This window comes from Vanessa atalanta, chromosome 3 (genome assembly GCF_905147765.1).
Source record: "Vanessa atalanta chromosome 3, ilVanAtal1.2, whole genome shotgun sequence".
NCBI lineage: Eukaryota > Metazoa > Arthropoda > Insecta > Lepidoptera > Nymphalidae > Vanessa > Vanessa atalanta.
This window is the reverse complement of record NC_061873.1, coordinates 10,710,537-10,722,317: the sequence shown is the minus strand read 5'-3', so window position 1 is coordinate 10,722,317 and position 11,781 is coordinate 10,710,537. Positions and strand designations below refer to the sequence as shown.

The window sequence follows — 11,781 nt, the reverse complement described above, 5'->3', positions numbered from 1 at the left end:
AACCATTGTTATAAAATATTTAGGCAAGAACATGTTTATTCTGGTAACCATTAAATGCAAGATAACAAATCAAATGATTATTGGCGATCTGATACAGGGGGTTTGCTTAATAACAACCATCGACGTCGGAATCGATATACGATGATGTTACCATTTCAATATTTATGCGAATGTATTTCAAAACGCGATGCGAACTGTCATATCTCCGCCATTTTGTTTTATTGTGAACGCAACCGTAGGGACTTGGATGGCGCGCAATTTTCTGAAACGGCTTTATTTTCTAACAAAGGATAGATCGTTAGTCGTAAATGATATTTTATATTTATGTAATAGAGTTGATTTTAGCTTGGACGTATATGTCGAAAGTGAAAAGTCGATCGGTGTTGGTGGTCGACAGTGCCCCAGGCTCGTTCCCACGAGTATCGCGCTGGGGAAAATTTATGTTTATGAACTGAGAAATATGTCATAAGAGATACGAATGGCATGTTCGGAACTGAAATAGCGTAAATAATTTTTCACGCAAACGTATTTTGCTTTTCAAAAGGAGGTTGTTGTCTTAATTAACTCTCTTGAAAATAAATTAATATAAATATACACTCAGACACACATACCGATATAAACGAACTTGATATTTATAAACATCGATAGTTCGCGTGTATACTGTTAGACAATAAGTCAGTGAGTGATAAAAGAAATGTATAAGTATATTTATTAAAAAGTAATATTTATTCTTGTAGAAATATTTACAAAACGAAGTACGATTTTACGAAAAAAGTAATAATAGTAAAGTTTTTAGCATAATAAAATAACGTAACGTAAAGAATCAAGAACAATATGTATTGTCATGTCATGTTTCAGTCATGTAACAAATTTTAAATTAATGCTTAGTTCAGATTTTAACGGCTAATGTTTTATTTTCACAACAATGCCACGTTATGTGATTTTTAGATAATAAATTATGTTATTATTATAAGAAAAGTTTGGAATCATTGAAATAGTATGTAGTGAGTAAACTAATTCTTTTGAAATTAAACATTATTATTAATGAGTAATTAATTTATTTGAAGAACGTCACTATATCTGTACTAATATTATAAATACGAAAGTAGCTGTCTGTCTGTTGCTCTTTTAAGGCCAAACCACTGAGCCGAATTTGATGAGATTTGTTATGAAGCAAGTTTAAATTACAAGAAAGGACATAGGCTTTTTATGTCTAAATATAATAATATGAGCCAACTATGAGACAACTAGTATAACAATTCAGCTAAACGCTAATAAGATAAATATGAGGGTACATCTCGCAATACAGACCAATGAAAATATTGCAATAAAAACTATTTGTTTTCAAAATAACAACTATTTGGTTAAATTTTGAACAAGGCAAATTGAAATTTTAGTACTATATTTTATTGAATTATTTATACGTTTTTAAGACTAAGAATCGTAACAGAAACGCTTAGAGATTTGTCACACGATGTTATGTCAATTTATTGTAATATATTGGTAACTCCAAAAGCCTGTGAACACGTACTAAGTTTATACATATTATTTAATAGTATTTTCGTCGCTGTATTTTGAATTTAGAATGTATGATTTTTATATTATATATATAAGACGACTCAATAGTAAAACGGTATTCGGCCCGCCTAGCGACATGAAAGTCCCAGAGACCACCCTTGGGGTGTTGTCGTACCCACTTCGTTCATTAGCTCAACGCTTAATCAGTGGGTAAAATTTCTTGAAAAGATGATCAGCTTGAAATATATTTAAAAAAAAGTTTTCTTATAAGAAAATGATATATGTAACCATAGCGTTAAAAATTTATTAATTTGTTTTTAACGAAGCTATTGTCGGAAACAAATATCTGTACAAAACAGAGGCAGCAGCAAGATGTCTCCGAACCCTCCTTCTGTACCACGACATCTGTCGTGCACAGACATTCACAGAGCAGGTCGTTCGCTGGACCTCCCCTTATGGGGTCTCATCCGGTGAGCTTGATCGCTCTGAAAATGTACGGAGGACCAAGAGATGTCTGCTGCACACGCCACGAGGGTACTTCCACTGAAATTACCCAACCCCAACGACCCGTCCGTAGTAACGGACGGCGAACAGGACACCGCAGTAGATAGGGCACGGCCCTAGGAACTGCCATCGCCATTCCCCAAGCCAGGGGGGTGCGTGAAATACCAACGGACAAAACAGACATACTTACCTACATATATTATTAAGTTTAGTTTATTAAGTTAAGTAAAGTTTATTTTTCATATATCTTTGCGAGACTAAGTTACATTAATAAACACCAAAAATGACTGACTAAACTAATAGATAGATAGATAGATCTACCATTATTTCTGAATTTTATAGTTTTTATTACTTGGTGGTAAGGCTTTGCAAGCCCGGCCGGGAAGATACTACCAACGCATCGCAATCGCAATACTTAGTATTAATGGGTTCAGGTTCCGGCTTAAGACTAAATTAATAAATAAGTCTTATTATTCATTAAAAGAGTACTTTTTAGAAAAAAACGCCTGCACTTAGGCTCGGTTTCCATCACAAGACACTAATTATTGTAAAAAAACAACTTTGTAAATCTGTTTATTTGAAAAGAGCAACTATGCGAGTTTCTTGCCGTTTCTTCTTGCTGGAGGCTGCTTTCCGAAACGGTGGTAGTATTTTAAAATTGACGATTCAAAAACGCTTCATTGTGAAGTTTACTTGAATAAACTTGATTTGATTTGATTTGAAGTATATGTCCTCAGTGGTTGTAGTTGGCATAATCTTTGCTGGTTAATTTTTCTTTCAGTGCCAGATTTATGAACGGTGATGACCACTTTACATCAGGTGGTGCATTGGCCAATCCGCCTACTTATTTTAAATGAAACTGAGATAGCTTAATGTACTTGAATTTATAAAATTAAATGTTGATTTACAACGGGCTACATATTTCCTTCAGACTGGATTTTGAAGTCTTAAGCGATCCTAAGAGAAAAATAAAAAAAAAATTGTTTGGTATTTTAATAATTTTAAGGTCATTTCTGGAAATAATTATCCAATTCACATATACATAATACATATATATACGAATACACATGTACCGTCTAAATTGCACCCATGCGAAGCCGAGGTATTTCGCTAGTTTTGTATAAAAGTAATAGACGTACTGTGCACAGAAGCCTTTCTGAAAAAATGTGTTTTTTGCATAATTTTATTCGACACATTCAAGTTTTCTCACGTAAGTAACTTAAAAGAAATCATGAAAATTCTGTCGTAACTCAGTTCATAGCCTTCCGAAGTTTAATATTCAACACTGATTTTACTTATTTGTTGGTTTTCATGTAAGAGATCTCAGACTCAAAAATATTTAACGTAAGTTGTGTAAAACTGTTAAACATGTGACATACCTAGTAACAAAACGCATGTTCTATGTTTCAAATAAAAAACAAAAATAAATTCTTAATACTGGTACAGGATGAAGCGAATGAATGCCATGTGTGAGGCCTGAGGTTTATTTAGAAAAAAACCATGTTGGTGCTGAACTTATTGCTACTGCCAATTTTGAGTTGCCACTGAGAATTTCACGGCAGAAAACGCAATAACATTTTATTCGCGTGACCCGGACTTAAACTCAGGATTTCGGTCTTCGGTCAGCTCTTCACGGTAGTATGCGCAAGCGACCCAGTGATGGCCCACGAAGAGACAGAGTGAGTAACGCTTTTGTATTAGGTGGTTATTCTGGCACACAGAGCAGATGAGTCCCACATATCCACTTGCCACGTCGTCTTCGTCATCGTCGTCTACGGAATTTTAAGACCATATGAGCTGGTCTTTAGACGTAGAACGTCCTAGGATTCCGATTGAATAAAATAAATCTATATACATATAGTTTGAGCAATATAATTTATTTTTTCCAGATACCAGATAGACATTTTACCTTTTTGATAAATTAAAAGATGATAAATGGTTATTGGCTACGAATATTAATATGTTTTCAATAGTGCTGGGCATAGCAGTTCTCATCAGTATACATCTGATGGGTGTGAAACGATAATTATACCATGTACCGGTAAGGTAATCACTCAATTTCAATTAAATACTATCTGTTTTTTTTTCTACTCAAGTCTGTCTATGGGTCCTTAAATACCATCTTAACATTATTTCAAGATTAGTTTCATGAAAAAGGGATTGGATTGTCTACCACAGATGTAAAGAAAATGTATATGCTATATTATTATGTAATACGAAAGGATACTCCAAAAAAACTAAGAGGATGTGATAAGCTTAAATTAATTTTGACAAAAATCATAATAATTACAGTTTTAATGTAGAATTGAGGAAAAACCCAAACAGATTTATACTTTTATCAGAGGAAAAACCTTTACCCGATAACTCGCCACAAAATAAAGTTATTATATTTTAATCTCATAAATTCAGTAATAAAGAGCAAATATTAAATGAATCAGGTTATGAAACTGGTTACGAAAGCAATGAAACATATTTTCATGAAAAAAAATAGATAAATAAAAATATCAAATGTTTTACTTAAAATTAGTTTATTTTATATTTAATATAATTGTTATTCTTATCTATCACATTAAAGGCATGTTTGTATGTCTCGCTTAACATAGCATGTTTCACAAATGACTTCGCAGCACCATTTGAACTGACAATTGCAGTTTTCAGCCTCCCTTATAGTCGTTTGTACGTAACCTCTTCTGCAACAGAGTTGATCACAGCTGTCAGTTCCTGCAGAACTTATATTACACTGACGTCCTTCGGTGCCGAGAGATCCAGTCTTCATATTTGCCGAACAAAAATCCGGCGATTCTTCTGAATATATGATATCCTTCTTGCCTGGTCTCTTTATGTTAGGGCTTTCTGGCATAAAGCTATCGCCGTCGTTGCTTGAGATAACCTATAAAAAAACGACCAGTTCAAGAATACTATCCGCACGTGGAGAAAATTATTTTCACCTTATATGATGCAACTGTAATATAAAATAATGTATACCTTAGCAGCCCCTTCGAATCTGTCTCGCAACCGGTCACCCACTTCTCTGAAAGCAGGCATCCTCCACCAGCAAGTTCGAAGAGTACAAGAACCGGATAATCCGTGACATTTGCATTCCACTTTCATATTATTTTTTATTGCCTGGAGCAAAATAATGATAATTAATATTTTATGACACATAATAAAAGTTAAAGATGTTGTTTGTATACTATACAATTAGATCAACAAAGGCAGATTTCATACATTTTCAAACATAATATTTTCCTAAAGTTACATAATAATGTTTATTATTAATTATGGGCGATAATATTATACTAAAACGGTTTAGACATTTATATAGAAAAATCTTACTAACCAACCTCCCAGCGTTATGATTGTGGAGTTTGATTAGAGTTTTTATGTCACTTTTTTTTCTATATCGGCTGTCCATGAACTCTCTTGACTTTTGCAAGCCGAAGCGAACATTGTCACTACAGCCACCCCATTGCCACCTGTCAGTCTGCGCCGGAGATGGGGGCTGTGGCATTTGAGCTACTCTCCCACGACGAGGTTTCGGAACTTCCTAAAAAAATACAAAAGGAGGGAATAATAAACGTTAAATGTTCATTAGGATTTCCAGAATTTTATACCTTATTTAAGTATTATGCGTAGATGGACTACTGAATATAGCACAGAGATCTTAACAAAGTATAGTTGGTTCAAACGCAAATATAACCTTTATAGATATTATATATAAATGAGTTTACCCTTGTTTAATTAGGTTTTATAATAATAATTAATCCCAAGCTCGGTTATAAAAGAAAATAATCTTCAGGGAATATATTTGTAAAATTAGTTCATATTACTACCAAATGTTGATTAAACACCAAACGGGTCTTTGCCCAGCAGACCATTTACTAAAAGTTAACCAGCACAGTTAACTAACCTTTTGACAAGAGCATTCCAAAAGCGATCCCGCAGTACATGCTCTTGTGATAGCATACGTAACGCCGGCTGCAGTGATGGCATTCACAAACCCAGTTTCTCTTGTATCTGAAACAATTTCAGGAGATATAACAGACAATTAAACTTATTTTATTCGTTTATTTTAAGTATTTACTATAAAATCATTTAATATATAAATAAATTTACACGTTTTAAATTTCATATCATCTACATAATTCAAATGAAATATACATTTTAAATGCAGTAAGCCTAACAAAAATTATGTAACGACTCTTTAGAGTACTATGAACACTTCTGCTGCCGATTCGTCACAGCTATGTTCTAGGGCTTAAAGAGAAATAAAATCCTGAAGCATAAAGCACCGATACAATACAGAGTTAAGCTGTTGACCTAAAAATCAATATTCACACGGCCGCTGTAATAAACAACGATGGGCTTCACGAATCGAAGGCTGCATCCATAAAACATGCTGACGTGATACACTGACGTTAAGAATGCAAAGTATTTCTAGGAACCAATATGGGTTTGTTATTTCACTTATTTTTTAATTTATTTAAACTTTTAATAATTTTAATACAGTCCAAGTATTCCCAGATTGTATATATATTTTCTTATCTAATTTAACTATTTGCGGTTTATTTTCTAAGCTCTAAGCCTAAAATTATGAGTCCCTTACAGGTATCATTAGCGTTTTATCTATGAAAAAATAAATTTAAGTTAAATTAAAAGTAACTTTCTACATAAACTGACTCTTTGACCTCCAATAACTAAGTGATTATTTAAAATGTTAGGTCCATTATTGTAAAACCAAGAACATCTAGAGCGGTTCCAACGATGCTATGTTTTACGACGTTCATTGAGCACGAGGACAGTGTGTCCGCTTAGGCCTGGCTATAACAATTAATGGTGGGTGAAACTGATGTTGGAATATTCAGATGGCATGAATAATGTGAAAATTGTTGTGCCCATCTGAATGAGCTTCGGACATCGACTAAATGGTCTCTGTTTAGGTCGATGACTTCATATGATTGGATGTCGATGGCTTGAGTTTAGATTGGTTATATAGATTTTTTCTTGCGTGACTAAATTAATTGTGGATTTTATTAAACTACGTAATTAACGCTCGATGATGGAAATTATTTAAAGTTTTTACCATATTTTTATGAGATCGTTTCGTAGTTTTAAATTTCGAAGATGTCGTTTCGATTTCGTTTTCCTTGAGGTGCTTATAAAAAGCGCTAATACGATTAAGATACTAATTGCGGGTGAGCAGATTCATTACAATTACATAAATTACCAAAAAAAAAGCAATTATAGTCGCTGGATATATATTTTGGTATAAATAATCATACTTTATCTGTGTTTATATTTAATTATCTCGTCAGTTGCGAAAGGTCGGTCCCTTTCTTAATAAAGCAAATGAATGGATCTCATTTGATACGACACCAGGAAGTTGAAATTGAGTAATGTCATATAATTGTTACATAATATGCTTTTTGTAAGTCATGGGTAGGAAATTGCAGACATTGCTACCTTTAAGGAATTCTACTTTCATTTTCTCTTTGTATCGATGTCTGAACAATTTAAGGAATGTAATTTTGAAAATTAATATAATCAGTGAAGATTTAAACTGATTAGGTGATTTTGTTTTGATTTCCAAATAGCAAACAAAACAGAAACATTTACATTATATCGTATACTTATATAAATCAATAACTTAGTAAGCGATTATGCTATCAAGTAAAGGATTTGTGGAAATCATAATTAATTTTAATTCACCTGTCATGGATTTTTTATATAAGGTTTAACTCATTTTTGTGATAGCAGCGAGGCATTCATTAAGTTCAGATTAGATAACCGAGGCTTACGCAGTGCAGTGCAGTTGACAGGAGATCGGCATCGGGCGCGCCTATCGATCCCATGCTAATTGGGCCCGTATACTGTGGAGCGACGCTGTATCGTCGTCGCATTCCACCATGACCAGACCGCCACCCGTCCAAAGAGATACAGCGAAATTTATTGCACAAACAATTTATATAATTGACGTGCGACAAAAAAGCGAGAGTGCACACCCATCCGACTCAGAATTCAGACGGTAATTACATCACGTCACTGTTGTCGTCGGTGAATTTCATGAGTATTTTTATCAGGCAGATTAAATTTCGTCCGACATCGGCGAGGATATGTCTCGGATGGAATTATGAAAGGAATGTCAATTTCGAGATATTTCGCTAGTCGCTTAGCAATCCATAGGGGAAAAAATGGCGTCGCTGAAGGGGGAGGAGAAGCGGCGGCTTCAGAACAGGTCCGCCCCGCGCGGATGCTACGGACGCCACGCTTTTTCTCCTCTGTACGCTGCGCTGTCGATAGGACAGCGCGGTCGCGACACTCGACCGTCATTATAAATCCGAGGCGGTGAGCTCAGAGCGGAACATTCCTCGCGCTCTTCCCGCGTTATGCGCTGTAATTATCGCAAAACGCGGTCCCGACTCGCAAATATGTCGTTGGGAACGAGGGACATGACATTCTCATCACCAAACGTTCCCGTTTTTCTAGCGTCTCCAATCTCGAAATATGCCCCGTATCGAGCCACTCCCACGACGTCCATCAAGCTTTATATTTAGGGTTACGTGACGTTGGTTTTTATCGTCTCCACCACAAGCGCGTGGAATGTCGGTATTCGTGTCCAACTGAATAATTCAGCGAAATTGTCAATCAATCAATAAAACCAATGGATGAAATTGATTCACACTTGTAGATTGTATGGCTTCCATAACGCGTCGCACGCGCGTTTTTGCTGTGTCAAAATACTCGAGAGTTGTTCCGCCATTCACAACCAGTCAATCAGAAGCACGTGCTCAGAAGCCATCTCATGAAAATGTTGTTTGCTCTTTTCTTGGATTGGATAATTGACAACTAGTTTTGAAACAAGTGCCTTCTACGATGACGGTAGGTGGAACTCCGCGACCGGTTCTTGCAGGAAATGCGAGGGAAGCGCATGAATAAGATACAAGGGCATAAGAACAAAGAAATAAGATAGTATTTCTTTGTTTTGTACAATTTCAACATTCAATTCAAGAAACAATCGCAAAGATAATCAACTACTAGATTGGTTTTAATTTTTATATTTAACTTTCGAACGTTATCTGTAGGAGATAACCACTTTTGGAGAAACAGCTAAACATTTTGTTACAGTAATTCATATTCAGTTTTGCATTTCTTGAAGTTTGGTGATTTTAATGAGTAATGCATATTATATAATAGTTTGACAAACACAACACAAAAATCAGATACTGCATTTCAAGTAGCAATTTATATAAATAATTAAAATTGCAACTTGCTTTAATTAATATTTTTCCTATAACTGTAATTGTGTAATATATAAATCATATGTATTATTCAGCACATATTATGTCTAGTCGATCATTATTTATACAATAATGAACTATTGAAAATAACAAGCTTTTAATCAAACAGTTTCAAGGCTTATTACAACACCGTGTATGAATCACACATAATTATCCCTAATAAACTGTTCCAATGTTTTAATGATTGTATTTTGTATCGGAGCCAATTACAACATTAATCAATAGCACTGACGACATAAATTATATTGATATAAGCGAGTGAGAACACCGCGGATGTCAAATTGATAACGGACTTGAGATCATCTACGGCAGGCCATATGTGAAATCGCTGGGAATTTTGCAATTTTAATTTTATTTATAACAATGATGTACAAGTTGGAAGATGAAGCGTTATAGATGCAAATGTTACTATTTAATTGTGTGGTTTACATCTGCTTTGGATAGATTTTATTCGCTAAAAAAAGATTTATACGATTTTTAGACAGTTGGTTCCACTTTTTTAATCTCAGCGAATAAAATTGTTCTTTCCTGTGACTCAATGTTTAGCCCGTTGCCGTACCCAAATTTTCCGAAAACGCGTAAATAAGCGCAAAAAATATTTTTCAAATATTGCTTTATTGATAGCTGCTCTTTTTTTCTGAAGATTTTTTTACAAATAATTTTCCATACATGTGTCTGTGTTTATATATAGTATTGCTTGATTTGAAGAATGGGTATTAAATTTAGCAAAAAAATATCTTCAGCGTGGCGTTATAGGAAAAACATCAGATTAATGAAAACTAAATGGGTAGAAGCTTCTTTAAATAAACGGAATTATGTATGCATATACAATTTTATGATTTCTAATTATAATATCTATTAAAGTCTCTGTATTGAGCTGCGTATACAACATTACGACCGGACGTACTCGTTGCCCGCTAGAAACCGATGAACTAAAACTCGCTCCCGATACCGATCGCTTTCTTAGTCTTGCTTTAAATTAACCGTTCACTCGCTACCCGGTGGAATTTTAGATTTGATATGGTCGCGACATTACCGACACTTGTCTGCCCTTTGCTGTTACGGTTTGTATCGCTGATGCAGGTGTTAGGTTTTTTTTTTTTGTAAAATGGATTTCGTGTAAGATAATTTATTTTAATTATGTGATAAATTACATTGAAGGTAAATTGTTTTTAGCTGTTGATATATTATTGATTCATTAAATTCATGTTCGAGAAATAATAAATTTTTTCATTATTTATTGTTGGTGTAAAGTAGTAAAAAAACCAAATGGACCACCAGTTGGAAACTTATCTATAATCCAATTATTATGATTATGTGTCTTTAAGCATTATTATAAAAATGTATTCATAAGAGAGATAAATAACACCCTCATCAGATTGTAAACTGTTAACAATGTACGCATAAAATATCTCGAACAAGTGTTTCAAAGCGAATTCTTGCACGTAACGTCTTCAATCCTGTACCTTTAGGACTTGAGTGAAACATGGGATGTGATGTTTCCTAGCCGAGCTGTCAAGTATCGTGTGTCGTGCGAACTCTCTGTCATAAACATGTATGCCACCTTACCACCGCGCTTGCACCGTGACCCGCTCATAAAACGATCTCACTATCTTTATGGTGCCAGCAGTGACCACGTATTATTAAATAGATAAAAACAGGTTCCGTATAAAAACACTATGCTCAATTATATACATAGTTTAGAATTACTATTTATATGATTATAGAAGAAATTTTAAGAATGCAATTATGTAGCACTATAAAAAGAGGAGTGATAGCGACTAAAAAGCGGATCAGAAATACAAGGACAATACATCGAGTTGTCAACGCGACCGCATCGGAATGTTTAAACGAACGCGAACATTTTATCTCATCTGATTAATTCAAATATTTAGCGCAATAAATACGCGCAGGGTGAGTGGGGGTGGACGCTGCTCGTAACGCTGTCTTGGCTGTCTGTGACGGCGGACGGCGCATGCGAGCAATTGCGTCAGTGTCAGTGTGACAGCACGAGGCCATTGTGGCCCCTTTGGCCGATATACGAGCGTCGCGCGGTCACAACGACCGTCGACCGTGCACCTGATTTATCGACGTCCCGCCGAGGCTCGGCCGACGGGACCCGCTGTCGCCGCCCGAATAAAGCGCATTCTCACGCTACCGAACGCACGCGAACGCTCCCGTCTCGTACCCGTATTTAAATTGAACGATCGTTTCTCATTCCTTTCCCCCAGATATTTTACGTCGGGTAATACGATACGACACTGTCCGGCTCTTTCTGCAGTTTTCGCGTTCCTTTTTCCCCTCGACCCGCTATTGTTCACTTGTCAATTTCTTTAGCTAATGCGAGTAAACGTCTCATTATGCGGTGCGGTGCGTCCGCGACGCGCATTGCGTGTTGTGACAGCAACCACCCACCGGAAGGGGCCGAGCGTCATTCAGCCGCGCACAAAACGCGAATATT

General features: G+C 35.4%; 1 protein-coding gene across 1 annotated transcript in view; it reads right to left on the bottom strand.

Annotated features, from left to right (window-relative positions):
* Positions 1 to 4,591: 4,591 nt before the first annotated feature.
* Positions 4,592 to 11,781, bottom strand: part of LOC125077169 (protein Wnt-6) — a 40,696-nt gene continuing 33,506 nt past the window's right edge. The window contains exons 3-6 of the mRNA XM_047689002.1: positions 5,933 to 6,039; positions 5,363 to 5,569; positions 5,008 to 5,148; positions 4,592 to 4,912 (exon numbers count right to left, since the gene is read on the bottom strand). Coding sequence (XP_047544958.1) covers positions 4,592 to 4,912; positions 5,008 to 5,148; positions 5,363 to 5,569; positions 5,933 to 6,039 — 776 coding nt within the window. The remainder of the gene's footprint in view (positions 4,913 to 5,007; positions 5,149 to 5,362; positions 5,570 to 5,932; positions 6,040 to 11,781) is intronic.